The 14567-nt window shown below is 59.1% G+C and overlaps 2 protein-coding genes across 3 annotated transcripts in view; both read left to right on the top strand.

Annotated features, from left to right (window-relative positions):
- The window catches only part of CLTCL1 (clathrin heavy chain like 1), a 141502-nt gene extending 136009 nt beyond the window's left edge, over positions 1-5493 (top strand). The window contains 3 exon segments of the mRNA XM_012812677.2: positions 2575-2796; positions 4936-5011; positions 5453-5493. Coding sequence (XP_012668131.1) covers positions 2575-2796; positions 4936-5011; positions 5453-5472 — 318 coding nt within the window. The 3' untranslated portion in view covers positions 5473-5493.
- A 1304-nt stretch (positions 5494-6797) lies between these two features.
- Positions 6798-10189, top strand: SLC25A1 (solute carrier family 25 member 1). 2 transcript variants are annotated; one of them, XM_023508021.1, is made up of 9 exons: positions 6798-7065; positions 7365-7472; positions 7552-7651; positions 7747-7885; positions 8620-8704; positions 8843-8947; positions 9122-9198; positions 9282-9355; positions 9528-10189. In XM_023508021.1, the coding sequence occupies exons 1-9, from the start codon at positions 6972-6974 to the stop codon at positions 9640-9642; spliced, it is 897 nt and encodes a 298-aa protein (XP_023363789.1). In that variant the 5' UTR covers positions 6798-6971; the 3' UTR covers positions 9643-10189. The 2 variants fall into 2 exon arrangements, with proteins under 2 accessions (XP_023363789.1, XP_003801745.1); XM_003801697.3 differs by having other exon boundaries at positions 9083-9198.
- Positions 10190-14567: the final 4378 nt, after the last annotated feature.

Here is a 14567-nt window from a genome sequence, read left to right as displayed (position 1 = left end):
ACTCTATCTCTAAAAAAAAACCAAAAAACTGTGCTTCAAAGCTGGGCATGGTGTTGCACCTGCAGCTGTAGTCCCAGCTACATGGGAGACAGAGGCAGGAGGATTGCTTAAAGGAAAAACCAAACATTTTTTTTTTATGCCAGTGAGAGGTGGCTTAGCATCACTCTTGAGAGCCAGGTCTGGGCATCTGCTCAGATTAGGCCATGTGCAGAGATCTCCAAAACCATAAAGGCACTGCCAGCCTCTGCTTGGCCTAAACCTCTCCCCAGTAGTGTAAAGGTTGTTCTACAGAGGGCCCCTGTTGTACTATACAGCTGAGCATCAGGGCTCCATGGCCAGGAGACCCTGAAAGCCCCCTCAGACTATAAACCTGACCTGAGGGTGTTACTTCTCCCAGTTGTCCATGGGCATTTCTGATGGCCTTCCCTGTGTCCAGCTGCCACCTCTCCCCTAGCACAGTGACCTCACTCTCACAGCACCTAGGCAGCAGCTCTCTTGAACTGCATTGAGCCCTGTGGTTCTGAAGTCAGGGTCTGCTCTGTGACAGCTCCTAGCCTGAGTGACAGTGCCCATGGTCCTGCCTGGGATGCCCATGAGTTCCAGGGGGAAGAAGCACTGCTAAAGCCGGGCACTGCAGTGAAAGTCTCGGGGCCTGGCGCCAGGAGATGGCAGCCAAGCTCAGACACACCTCGGAAAGGCCACCCCCACCTGGCCATCACAGCCACCACATTCTGCCCACACAGTGCCTGCCAGGGCTCCGGAGCACAGCCTCTCACCCCTCAGGCAGACTGGGGAGAGGGTGGTGTAAGTGCTGCCAGAGGCCCGCTGGCCTTTACAACCTCCCACTCAGAGCTGTGTGAGCTAAGAAGGGAGTCCCGAGGACAGAGCCAAGCAGAGTAGCCGAGCGTGCTGCATCCAGAACAGTGGCTGTAAGCCAGGGTAACTCCAGGGTAACTGTGGCCCTCGGAGGACTTTTGTGTGTCACAGCTGGGGCTGTGGCACTAATGGTAAAAAATAGAGGCCAGGGATGGTGCCCATGGCCCAACACACAGGTCCCCATGTCAGCACTGCCACGTGAGAGGGGATGCCCTGAAGCCAGAGTCGAAACCTCCTGGGAAGAGGTGGCCTGGTCACAGCGTGCCCAGTTAGGACTTCAGATGACAGGACAGTTTGGACAGAAGCATGGATGACAGTAGCAGCTGCAAGGTTTGGGGTGTGATCTATGCATGGGAAGCTTACCATGGGGACAGGCAGGAGGGGAGGGGCTGCTTTGGGGTTGAGTGTGGACTGAGACAGGAGGATCCCAGGACCTTCCACATCCAGGTGTGGAGAAGAGAAGGCTCAGCTGAGAGTGAGACAGGCCCGCAGGCTCTGGCGGTGGTCTGGGAGGAAACACAGGGACGAGGAAGAGGATAGAGCTGCCCTGGGGGTGGTACGGTCGGGGTGGAGGGGAGAGGGCTCTGGGCTGTAGGAACAGGGTGCTGCTTGGGTATTTCCTGAGGGAGTCCTCTAGGATGCCACCAGTGAGCAGCTCAGCCTGCAGTATGGAGCACAAGGGTTCTGGAAACATCCACTCTCTAGTGACTGGTCAAGGAGAATGGACAGAGAGGCACCCGTGTTTAGATATAGGCAGAAGACAAGCCAGGGAGACAGGCCAGGACAGAGCAGCATGAGCAGCAGGCAGCAGGGGCTTCTTCCCACAAGGGAAGGTGCAGAGGGGCTGTGTGGGGCTGGGCCCTCTCAGGGGGTGTGTGGGGTGGCTGCCCACACGTATGTGGAGGCTGAACATCTTCAGGAGTCCCCAGAGCAGAGTTCAGAGGCAGCAGTGGGCACGTGGAGCAGGGCCACCGTGGGTTGCCCCTGAAGAGCATGGGCCATGGCCAGCCCAGGTTCAGTCTCAGGTTCCTCATCTCTGACAGGGGTGAACACCAGGCCTTGCTGCAGAGGGCTGGCTGGAGTTGGGTCCAGCTCCGGCATGTGGCTAGACAGCAGAAAACAGCTACACAGGGCAGTAGTTTCCTAATGACTAATCGTGATGTGGGATCATTTTGAAAATGATGTCATTTTGGACAAAATCTGCAAGTGTAAAAATGGCAGTTAGGGTATTTCAGGGACTTGAAGGAAGGCGAAATTGCTGATTCCCAAGCACTGTCTGTGCCCTCGACAGTGCCTCTCCATCAGCACACACCCCAGTGTCACGTACACCCTCCGCCCACGGTCACTGGCCCTGAGGCCAGAACCCCTGTCTCACAGGGCACCCACAGTCATGTGTGTCACCTCTGAACATTTCAGGGTCTGAGAGGATGGTGCTGAGTTAGCACTTCCATCTTAGCAGAGGGCAGCCAGGTGCAGGGAACGGCTCAGCTGTGTCCAGACTGGCTCTGGTGGTGCAGGAAGGGCCTTCATGGAGCCTGGCTCTGCTCATTGCCCTGCCAGCCCATCCACCCATGGGCATGAGGCCCCTGCCTGCAGCACACCCCGAGCAGCATGCCTGCCCCGTCTTCAGCATAGCCCCAGCCTCGTGTCTGTCCTGGCCACAACATGGCCTGAGCCATGTGTCTGCCCTGCCTGCAGGATGCCATGTGGCATGCAGCAGAATCTCGGGATGTGGAGCTGGCTGAGAATTTACTGTGGTGGTTCCTGGAGGAAGGCAGACAGGAGTGCTTCGCAGCCACGCTCTTCACCTGCTACGACCTGCTCCACCCGGACGTGGTGCTGGAGCTGGCCTGGAGACACAGTGCCATGGACTCTGCCATGCCTTACTTCATCCAGGTGATGAGGGAGTACCTGAGTGAGGTGAGCTGTGGCTTCCTGCCACCTGGCCTGCCTGCAGGAAGGGCCTCTCCCTTCACACTCAAGTGGTTCCTTCCCACCCACCTCTCTGCAGCACCTGCTTGCCCCTCCAGCCATGCACTTGTCCTCCTTCCAGCCAGTGGAGACTCCCAAGCTGCTCAGGTTGAGACTTCTTTCTGTGGTGCACAGACTAGTGAGGGGTAGAAATCAGAGGGCCCTAGTGCTGCTGGCTCTGCCTGGGAGGGCTTGAGGGCTGCCTGCACCCACAGAGCCTCTGAGAAGCTACTTGGCCCTTGTGAGGGCCACCCCAAAGGGCATTCAAGACCATCAGCCTGCTGTAGGAGAGTGACCTGGTCCCATCTGCACAGGACACCTGAGTATGAGGCTCCCTGATGATTTTCAAGGGGCAGGCAAAGGGTATCCCTGACCACGTGGCTTAAAGTGTGTGGGTGCCAGAGGACACAGATGGGTCACAATCACTCTTCAACCACAGTAGATGGCCACTCCCTACAGGGGATTTCTGTGCTGTGTGTAGTTTGCCTTTGGAAATTGCTCTCACCCTCAGTGAGCTGCTTTTCCCATCCCTAAAGTGTCTCAACCTGAAAGCAGTCTTTTCTGAGAACCTCTTTAAGAAGGATGAGTGTGGGGTGGCACCTGTGGTTCAGTGGGTAGGGCGTTGGCCTCATATACCAAGGGTGGCGGATTCAAACCAAGCCCCGGGCAAACTGCAACAAAAAAGAGCCAGGTGTTGTGGCGGGTGCCTGTAGTCCCAGCTACTCAGGAGGCTTAGGCAAGAGAACCGCCTAAGCCTAAGAGCTGGAGGTTGCTATGAGCTGTGATGCAATAGCATTCTACCAAGGGTGACAAAATGAGACTCTGTCTCTAAAAAAAAAAGATGAATGTGAAGGCCAGGCACGGTGGCTCATGCCTGAAATCCTAACACTTTGAGAGGCCAAGGCAGGTGGATTGCCTGAGCTCACAGGTTCAAGACCAGCCTGAGCAAGAGTGAGACCCTGTCTCTAAAAATAGCCAGCATTGTGGTAGGCACCTGTAGTCCCAGCTACTCAGAAGGCTGAGGCAAAAGGATCACTCGAGCCCAAGAGTTTGAAGTTGCTGTGAGCTATGATGCTGCAGCACTCTACCAAGGGTGACAAAGTGACACTCCTGGAAAAAAAAAAAAAGGATGAGTGTGGCCTGAATCTCCTCTTGGCAATAGAGGCCCAACAATTAACATAAGAGGACCTTAGGCCCACCCAGACCTCAGAGGTATCACTGCTTGCAGGGGTTTGACTAGCAGGACTTTGGGGAGCACGTTCCCTTTCTCTGGTGGATGATGAGTTCATCCCTGCAACCCTTGTCAGCATGGGCCATACTGTGGCTGCACAGCCAACTCAGGGTTATCATTAGCCTGGGGTTCCCAGACTCCTTCACTATCCCTCACAGGTGATGACTGCTACCTGTTCCTGCCAGGGCCAGACAAAACACTTGTCATGGGAGGGTCAGGGAGAAAAGGGGGCCAACCCTTTGAGACATCCCTGTGACATTCTCTCAGTACATTCTTCTTGTAGGCCCCACCTAGAGCGCTTCCCTGGGTGTCAGCGAGCTGGCACCCAGAGAGGGCAGACTGCAGGGCCAGCCTACCAGTCACACTCCTGCCTCACCACTGAGCCCTGCACTGGGGTGGCTCTGACCAAGGGCAATGCCTGGGGAAGCCTCGGGGAAGAGTAAGAAGGCATCTAGTCCTCAAATATCTCTCAGGAGAAGAGTCTGAGGTGCCTGGTGTCTCATCTCCTGAGGACCACATGATCTGCATGATCTGTCTGCCGGTCAGGAGGGGCAGACAGCCCAGACTCATTGGCCAGACTCAAGCAGGCAGTATTCCCTGCATGCTGCTCCAGCCCTGCAGGTCAGGAAGGAGTGTGTCCGTGTGTTTGGAGGAGGACCTGGCCCCATGAGCCAGGCCACACTCAAAGCCTGCAGCCACTGCTGTTGCGGTATCCCTTTCTCAGCCCTGCTGCAGCGGCTCACCTCAGCCTGGGCCTTGCTGCACTTGCAGTGTGCGTGGGGTGTGGTGCTAGCCACTCCACTGCAGAGGCCAGCTGCAGTCAGGTGGGCGCTCACGTGCCCTCTCCTCCTTTGCAGGTGGACAGGCTGTATGCCTCGGAGAGTCTGCAGAAGGCAAAGGCGCATGGGGCAGAGCCCATGCCACTCATGTTTGGTAGGTGGCACTGGCTGCACCTAGCAGGGAGGAGATGGGAGGTGATTAATTTTGCTCTTCCCTGGCTGGGCTTCAAATGGGAATAGAGATGGATGGGTAGGAGCTAGAAGGACCCCAGTGGCTGCCAGATGTGGAGGTGTGTGTCTAGGAATGTTTGCATGGCCACTGTCCTCCCTGCTGTGAGGGTATCTGCATTCTGAAGAGGGTCCTGCCCTACCTGGCTGGCCGTTGAGTGCCAAGGCTGCTACTGGCATGTGCTGAGAGGGGCTTTGCACCTGAGAGCCTACCCTGAACAGCCTGGCCATCAAACAGACTGGAGAGGCTGTGGGGTGCTGGAAAAGCTGCAGAGCTAACACAGGCCTGAGTGTGCCACACACCAGCTTGACTCAAGCTCCTGCTGAGTGTGCCTACCCATCATTAATGCCAATCTGGTCTTTCTAGATTTTGATGGGCATGAGTGAGACCCAGCTGGTTGAGCTGAGTAAGTGCCCCATGTCAGGACTAGCTTGCCCTCTAGCCTGGCCCCACACCAGCAACGCTCACACTCTTTGCCTCCCAGTGCCTCAGCCTTGGGGTGGTCAGGGCTGGTCCTGTAGACTGTGCTTCTTGGGCCCATCGCTACTCAGGGGCAGCCAGGAGAGGACTCATGGACAGCAGGAGCTCTGCTCACTGCAGGCATCTCCCTCTGCAGGCCAACAACTGATGCTGACAGCAGGCCCTGCTACTGTCCCATCCCCTGCCGGCCTTTCCTATGGATACACTGTGCTCCTCCTGCCTTTGTCCAGCCTCCTGTGTGCAGCTTCATTGTGTAGTGGCACTGTCCTGACCCCCGCTCTATCCGATTACTAACCTCTCCAAGGAGCCTGTCACTTTCGAGCACAGAGGACCCCAACAAGAGGCAAGAATACCAGGACATTATTTTTGCTGAAGCCCGATGATGGCAGCCTAGTCTAAGGCATTCTGGAGCCTGAGGAAGCCGGGGTAGACACTGACTGCCCAAGACTAGCTTCAGCCTCCAGCAGGGAGGTGGGCCTCTGGCTGGAATCAGGCATTGCCAGGGAGGTTCTTGTCTGCAAGGATTCCCTGCACCTTGGGGGAAGAGGCAGCCTCTACCCCACACTGGCTAGAACTGCTTTTTCCACGCCACTTTGAAGACACAACGTGAACACGTCTTGTATGGAGCCTCCTGCCCATCACGAATATTAAAGTTGGTTTATCAAGGCAAAGCTTCTCTGCTTGGTGCTGGTGTGGGTAGGCGGGGACAAAGGCCAATTTTATAGCCCTGCGGCCTGCTAAAGATTCGCGGAGACCTTTGGGGGCGGGGAACCTGTGTCTGCCCATGGAGGCTGCCAGGGAGAATACATCCGGGTTATACTTGGAGTCTTTTCCCCTGAGCTCTAAATCTAGGAGAGGGGCAGGGGTGGAAACTGCACAATCGGGTGGAACGTCCGAAAGCCAAACCCTCAGACCGGAGGGACCGGGCTAGCTAGCACGTGTCTCGGGGACGGTCCGCCCCGCTCGCCTCTGGAATCCCCGAAGGTCTGTCCTTTCTCTGCAGACGCGCAGACTCCGAGGCCCGCTCCTCCCCGCGCGGGTCCCCAGTCCAGGAGCGTTGGAGTCACTGCACCTTGACCCACAGCTCCGGGCCAGGACACTGTACCGCCTCCCTCAGGCACCACCCCCAGCCCCGCCTCGCGGTTTCCCAGGACTCCACTGCAGCCATTGGCTGCCCTCCGGGCCCCGCCCCGACGCCTGCCTCGCCGCGCTCCGCCCCGGCCTCAGTTTCCCAGACGGTCCGGGGCGGGCAGGGGGCGGGGCCCGGCTCGGACCACACGGGGCGGAGCCCGGGAGCCGACGCGCCGCCCCGCCCCCTAGACATAACCGGCAGCCGCGGACCGAGCGCCCAGTGCCGGAGGCTCGGACCCGAGGCTGCCGCCGGGCTCCCCGCCTCCCGCCCGCCATGGCTGTGCCTCGCGCCCCCAGCGCTCTGGCGGCTGCCGCGCCCGCGTCCGGGAAGGCCAAGCTGACACACCCGGGGAAGGCGATCCTGGCGGGTGAGCCCCTGCGGGACGCGGATCCCGACCCGCCGGCCGCTCCGCGCCGCGCTTCCGGATGGGCCCGGGACGCCGAGGCCCGCCTCACTTCCGGGTTGGGCCGGGGGCGTGGGGGGCGGCACTGTCCCGCACCCCACGCACGAGGGTCGCCCCGCTCCGAGACTGCGGGGTAGGGGCGTGGGTCCTGACCCAGCCTCTTAGCTGCACTGGGACAGTGGCGACGCCGGGCAAAGTCCGGGGCCGGGGAGGGGCCGGGCGTCTGGGTCGGGGTCTCAGCACCTGGTGCCCGGTGCCCACAGGCGGCCTGGCAGGAGGGATCGAAATCTGCATCACGTTCCCCACCGAGTACGTAAAGACGCAGCTGCAGCTAGACGAACGCTCGCACCCGCCGCGGTACCGGGGCATCGGTGAGGAGGGGCGGCCGCGGGGCAGCAGGCGGCGGGGCGGTCGCGCGGGCGGCGGGGTCCTGACCGTCCCCTCCCCTAGGGGACTGCGTGCGGCAGACGGTCCGCAACCACGGAGTCCTGGGCTTGTACCGCGGCCTCAGCTCCCTGCTGTACGGCTCCATTCCCAAGGCGGCCGTCAGGTGAGGCCCGGCCCGGGAGGCCGCGGGAGGGTCCCGGCGGCGGCGGCCCTTCCACCCCCCTCTCACCTTCCCTGCCTCCGGCCTCCCGCCTCCAGGTTCGGAATGTTCGAGTTTCTCAGCAACCACATGCGGGACTCCCAGGGACGGTTGGACAGCACTCGGGGGCTGCTGTGCGGTCTCGGTGCCGGCGTGGCCGAGGCGGTGGTGGTCGTGTGCCCCATGGAGACCATCAAGGTGAGGAAGGTGCCTGCAGGAGACAGGCATGCGGGGACGGCCGGCAGGAGGTCCTGTACTCCACGGAGACCGCCAAGATGGGGAGGGGCAGGCGTGCAGAGGCACTGGGGGCGGGCTGGAAGGGCCTCTCCAGCCCACTGTCCTGCAGGCCAAAGGAAGACCATACGAAGCTCTTTAGAAAATTATTTACCAGCAGGGCAAGGTAGCTCACTCCTGTAATCCCAGCACTCTGGGAAGCCGAAGAGGGTGGATCGCCTGAGCTCAGGAGTTAGACCAGCTTGAGCAAGCATCTCTACTAAAAATAGAAAAACTGGCCTTGTGGGGGGGGGCCCATTGATCCCAGATACTCAGGAGGCTGAGGCAGGAGGGTCACTTAAGCCCAGGAGTTTGAGGTTGCTGTAAGCTATGATGCCAGGGCACTGTACCCAGGGAGTCTCTGTCTCCAATATACACACACATATGTATATATAAGCAGAAAACATAAAATAACAATTTTGCTGTCAAACTGTGGAACTTAAGGGTGGACTGTCCTTCATCAGGTGGCAGGCAGGCCCTTGTGTTCTTGGTATATTTGTGTCTCAGGTGGCCTTGGGCAGTGCTGCTTGCCAGGTGGAGACCTGCACCCCAGCCCTTAGTAGGGCCTGGTGGGCTCTGGGCCTGCTCACTGGGGGGGCCAGGTGTGTGCCCTTCAGGTGGTGGCTAAGAACTAGCATCTTTGCTTTCCTCTCTCTCAGGTGAAGTTCATCCATGACCAGACCTCAGCCAACCCCAAGTACAGAGGGTTCTTCCACGGGGTTAGGGAGATAGTGCGGGAACAAGGTGAGCCCCCAGCCTTCCTCCTTAGGGTCAGGCCTCAGCCAAGCTGGAAGGGACCACACTTCCCTTCTTGCCTTGGCTCTCCCATCTCAGCTGGGGCCTGGGCAATGCCAGTGTGACCCTGTGCCTGCCTGCCCTCAGGGTTGAAAGGAACATACCAGGGCCTCACAGCCACTGTGCTCAAGCAGGGCTCCAACCAGGCCATCCGCTTCTTCGTCATGACCTCCCTGCGCAACTGGTACCGAGGTGTGTCCATGCCAAGGACACTGGGACGGGTGGGGGCATCTGCTCAGGCTTTGGTCCAAGCTCTGCCCCAGATCTCAACACCCCACGCCCCTTTACCCTCCAGCACCCTCTGACCACACTCCTCCCCCTACCCAGGGGATGATCCCAACAAGCCCATGAACCCCCTCATCACAGGGGTCTTTGGAGCTATCGCAGGCGCAGCCAGTGTCTTCGGGAACACTCCTCTGGATGTGATCAAGACTCGCATGCAGGTGGGATGGGCCTGGCGCGGGTGGAGGAGCTCAGGCTCAGGCTGCAGCTGACTGCTCAGCTTTGGCCTCCGGGTGTCCCATAGGGCCTGGAAGCGCACAAATACCGAAACACGCTGGACTGCGGCCTGCAGATCCTGAGGAACGAGGGGCTCAAAGCGTGAGTGGGGGAGAGGAGGGGCCGCCGTCTCCTCTCAGACCCTCCCTGGCTGATGCAGCCTGCCCCAGGCACCTTTAGCATTCTATTCTTTCCCTCCCACTTCTGGGGTTGCCATTCCCAGGGACCCTGCCCTTCTCTGCCTTGCTTACCTCTAGCCCCTCCCCTCACCCAGATTCTACAAGGGCACTGTCCCCCGCCTGGGCCGGGTTTGCCTGGACGTGGCCATCGTGTTCATCATCTACGATGAGGTAGTGAAGCTGCTGAATAAGGTGTGGAAGACAGACTGAGCTAGAGGGCACACATGAGGCCTGCCGGGCTGCAGCACAGCCCACGCCCTGCCTCTCGATTCCAGTGCAGTAGTGCCAAAAGGCCCCTCCACTTCCCTGAGTCTGTGTGCCCATAGTGCTGTGGATCCCCTGTAGTCTATATGTGATACCACCATTGTGTCCATGTGTCTGGCCATGGTTGGGCATCCCTCTGGCTGTGAGTCTGTGCCCACGTGTCCATGTGCTTCCTTGTGAGACCTGTTGCCTGTGTTTTGTGTTCTGTGTCATGTGACCCTGTGCCCCACATCCTGGGGTGCCCATGCGGCCTGGATCCGCGGCCCTGTAGCCATGGCCGGTTCCAGCCCGGTGCCTTCCACCCTGCCCTGGCCTACCACAGCTGCCTCCGGGCCTCAGCCTGGCTTCACCACATTCCAGGGGCTGCATGCCCCTCGCTTCTCCCGCCATTGGCCTTAACTGGCCCTCGGGCCCTCCCTCCGCCCGGGACAGGGTGGCACCCGCCACTCTCAGGACCACCCTGCCAAGGCAGAATAAACCGGATCCTGTTGCAGCCTAGTGCCCCTGGATCCATCTCTATGTGGGCCCATCAGTGGGTGGGCAGCAGTGGCTGAACCTGTGCAAAAGGCCAGCCCATCCCCCACCTGCAGCAGAGGAACAGGGATTGTCCACGGTCCACCAGGGCTAGCACAGCTGAAGCTACAGTGTTGGCTCCCTGAGAGGCCCAGCACCATGACAAGAAGGATCTGGGCTGCATCCAGGCCTTCACTGTGGTCTCAAGATCCAGCAGGGTCAGTTGAAGGGTGTGTTCACGAGGCCTCAGGGTGGCCTGGCAGAAAGCACAACTGGGCAGAGGGAAGGGCTGGGCCAGGAGACACCTGCCTACCCCTAGGTCTAGGCAAGGTCAGGTTGCAGGGCGCCTCTATGGCATCTATGAAACAGGCTACTTCTGAGAAGGGGGGGGGTCCAGCTTCTGCCCTGAGGCTCTGGGTGGGAACTTTCCTCCTTCCCCCAGGCTGGAAGGCAGCCACCTGGGCCAGCAGAGGGTGAGGCTGCCTGTCCAAGGCCCTGGGGACCTCTGAGCACCTCACCCCACAGCCCTGAACCTCAGAGGAAGGTGTCCTTTGGCTGGGGGCCACAGGGCTCTGAACCTACAGGTTCCCCTGGCCCAGGCCCATCCTCCACAGCCCATGAGCCAAGTGGAGGACATCTATGGACAGGACAGGACCAACCAGTGCTCCCAGATGTGCAGGGACAGGAGGTAGCTTCCTGTCTAGGTGCCTGGATGGGGAAAAGTCATGCAGGAGTTCAGTCAGGCTGGGGAATAACTTCCTGCCAGGTAGAACTCCATGGGGGTAGGTCATGTCCCTGGGGCTGTGTCCCAGTGACCAACTACCACCAGCTCCCTGGAGTCTGGGCCATGTGTGCAGTAGGGGAAAATCCTGGGGTGCAAAGATTTTGAAGGCTCACTGGGGAGAGCTGCTGGGCAAGGATCTGGGGTTGCAAGCTGGTCACCACTCAAACTGCCTGTGTGCCCACAGAATTCCCAGTCTTTACTGCAACAGAGGAAAAAGGGTGACAGCCTGCAACATCCCTTCCATCACACACACAAAGCATGTGGTTGCAGGGCTGGAGCCCCACACCAACCAGCTCTCTGTCCCCTAAGCCCAGGCTAGCAACTCTGGACCTCAGTGCAGAGCATGTGGTAGGCCGCACTGGCCACAGTGCAGCCCCCCAACTCCCCATGGCCTGCACTCTAGGCCTCAGCATTGAGTGTGAGGCTCAGAACTCTTGACTCCTTTTGCTCTGTGACCTTTAGCAAATCACCTAACTTTGATTTCCTAATCTGAGAAGTGAGGTGTCGGAGAACCCACCTCAAGTTGTGAAGGTGAAAGGATTTACCCCCTGTAGGGTACTTAGGACAATACCTAGTGTACAGCCAGCCCTCACATGTGGCTCATTTTCATGGGGTAGTAGGAGGTTGCTTGCAGTCCCCTTGGCTCCAGGAAGTTTCTGGAGCAGGCAAAGCTGAGGGGACCCCATCCCTCATACTGAGATGCCAGCTACTCAGTAACAGGACAACTGCACCTGAGTCCTGTTCCTGCCCCCTCCACAGGGAGGAAGGGACAGAGGCTGCACTGGCTGAGAGCAGGGCGTAAGGCATGGATCTCTACATCCTCCCTGGGACCTGCCCCCAGGAACATTCTAGTTTCTATCCCTCTCCCCCTGCAGGGGCAGGGTCCCTTACCTATGGACATCAGGGAGCCCAGCCAGAACTGTTGATTGAGCTTGGTCTGAGTGAGTGCCTTAGGGCCACAGCATGGGGAAATCTGCCTTGATAGAGCCACACTAGAGGCTGCTGCACATGCCCCCTGGATAAGTAGGCATCAGCTCCTGGAGCTGAGACCTGAGGGGGAGGAGGTCTATGCAGGAAGGATCTGGAGGCACCTCTGGGCTTTGGGGAAGTGAGCTGGTGAGAACACCCAGAGAAGCAGGCAGGGCCTAGAGGGAGCCAAGTCACATTTAACCAAGGCAAATGCAGCAGAGAGGCAAATGACAGGATCAGCACAGACTGCCATTGTAGCAACAAAGGCAAAGGGACAGGACAGATCTCCCAACTAATCCAGAGGTGGAATAGGTGAGTTCTAGCCCTGTGCTCACCCTCACCCCGGCCAACCAGCATGCTTGGCCAATGCTGGGGCCTGAGTGCGCATATCAGAGGAGTATGAGGGGACTCCAGGTCACCATGTCCTGCTCAAAGCCAAATGGTGGCTTGGTGACCAGCCAAATGCACCTCAAAGCTTCATCATCTGGCACAGCCTCAATGTCTGTGGTCCTCATGGACTGTGCCCAGGAATGACAATGGCTCTAGAGATAAAAGCAGGGAGAAAGTGAGGTGGTGACCATGCCTGGGGCAAAGTCTGGCCAACCTCAAGCCTTGTTCTCACTGCTGTGGGACTGAGGACAGGGTTCTGCCCCCTCTAGGCAGCTGTCTTTCATCACCCCACCAAATTCCTTGCAGTTCTCCTTACATGCTTCTGGACAGGCACCCTCTTGGTTTTGAATGGCAGTCAGAGCTTTAGTACCAAAAAAGCCAGTCCCTCCTGACAGATGGGTCTGTCTCAGCCAACAAAGAGAATTCTGGTTGGGAGGTTGTGTCCCTCCTGGTACTCATAGCAAGCACAATCTTGGTTGAGGATGCAGAAGTAGTTTTTTTGTTTTTTTTTTAACTTGGTCTTAGGTAAGAGGCACAGAGTAAGTGCATCTGAGGAACTCCTGGCCTCCTTTGAGACCCGGGAATGCGGACAGACAGAATTGGCTCTGGCTTGAAAAGATAATGAGAGGACCATAGAGTACATATCAGGATCATGGATGAATATAGCCAGACCAAAAATGTGGGTGACCCACAACAAATATAGTGGGTCCTGAGGTGGCCCTGTAGCTCCCTCCTCCCAGGGCCACCAGGCAAAAATACTGAGAGCAGCTCTCCAGCTCTCGTCTGCTCAGGTTGAGCCAAGTCCTGACCCCTGACTGCCTAACGTGGCCCTTATCATATTGCCACATTTGTCTCCGTCTGGCCACACCTTCTCACCACTCAATCCTCTATTGGCTGGGTGTGACCTGGAAGGCCCCACTTGGCCACAGAGATGTCACCTCCTGAAGGCACCTCATGGATCATCTCACTCCTCTGCTCCCAAGCTCTGGTCCAATACCTGACGAGGCTGGTGACTCATGAACTTTGAGCAGCCAAGCCCCCACTGACCAGCGCAGTTCCCGGGGGACGTTAGCACGTGCTGACCAGGCTGGGGCGGCCGAGACTCTGGGGCCAGCCTGCCAGTCGGCCTCAGGAGGCCCTGCACAAGTTGACCACGAGCCAGAGCCCTCCCCCACCGCCGCCACTGGAGGCCTCGGCGCGTCGGCCCCTCCTCTCGAACACCAGGAGATGCTCCTGGGGCTGTAAAGGGGAGGAGGTATACAACATGCACGGGAAAGGAGCTTGCCCGCCAGGCCCGGGAGGACTGGCTCCGGTGAGGGCGAGGGCCGTGGCCGCAAGCCACCAGGGCCTGCCTCAGCACCCGACCACGGAGGTCCGGACAGGATTCCGTGGGCGCGGGAGGTAGTGGGAGACTTCCTGGAGCCCATTTTTGAATGGGGAATCAGATTTTCCCGACTTGAGGGATGGGCAATCCAGGCAAGGGACAGCGGACCAGATGAACAGCGTTCCGGGAGGCCAGAGCCCGAAGAGGGTGGTGACGCTCGCGCCCGGAAGTCGGGGCGGCGCGCGCTGATGGCGTCATGAGGATGCGCCCGGATGCCGGGGCTGCGAACGCGCTCTGACTCGGGCAGCTGGACCTGAGGCTCCCAGCTACCCTGACGCCTGCTGCCGGAGTTTGAGCAGGTTCGGCCATTTTCTGAGATCCCGGGGTACCACCTTCCCCTCATCCTCGGATTTCACTGTCCGAGTGTTGTAGCCTCTCAACACTCGGCCAGCTCAGCCACTTTTCGTCAACCCTCTCCGAGTCTCTGATGGCACCTCCCTGGACGACCGCTGGCGACGCTGGAGGCTGCCAAGAGCCCTCCAGAGCGGACACTCCCCGGCCTCCCGCCCCACCCTCCCTGCTCAGAGATGTCTGCGTGTCCTAGGGCTGGACTTCACCCGTGCAGCCGGCCTTCTGCCGCGCCCCCAGATTGCTGCCGCGCGGCTCCTGCTTCCTGGAACACTTCTTCACCCTCCATCTTTACCCTGTAACTCTTACCGCCATTCAGGCTCTGTTTGACCCACGTGCGACAAGGGGGCCTGTTCCTCTTTCCCCAGGGAGCCCTCACCTGATTGTCTTCTGTGTACTCAGACCCACCTTTCCATTGGGCAGGGTGCCTGGTCCTGTGGCTCTCACACGTGTTCCTCCACAGGCCTGGACTGGAGAATCACT

This window comes from Otolemur garnettii, unplaced genomic scaffold (assembly GCF_000181295.1).
Source record: "Otolemur garnettii isolate 467f Iridium unplaced genomic scaffold, OtoGar3 scaffold00218, whole genome shotgun sequence".
Lineage (NCBI taxonomy): Eukaryota > Metazoa > Chordata > Mammalia > Primates > Galagidae > Otolemur > Otolemur garnettii.
The sequence above is the reverse complement of the archived record's forward strand: the minus strand, read 5'-3'. Positions and strand labels throughout refer to the sequence as shown.

Bases quoted from the DNA above. Each gene is read 5' to 3' on its own strand.
- SLC25A1 (XM_003801697.3), top strand. From the start codon at position 6,972: ATGGCTGTGCCTCGCGCCCCCAGCGCTCTGGCGGCTGCCGCGCCCGCG. The intron at 8,705-8,842 runs GTGAGCCCCCAG...GCCTGCCCTCAG, and splicing joins GGAGATAGTGCGGGAACAAG to GGTTGAAAGGAACATACCAG. The intron at 9,356-9,527 runs GTGAGTGGGGGA...CCCCTCACCCAG, and splicing joins AGGAACGAGGGGCTCAAAGC to ATTCTACAAGGGCACTGTCC.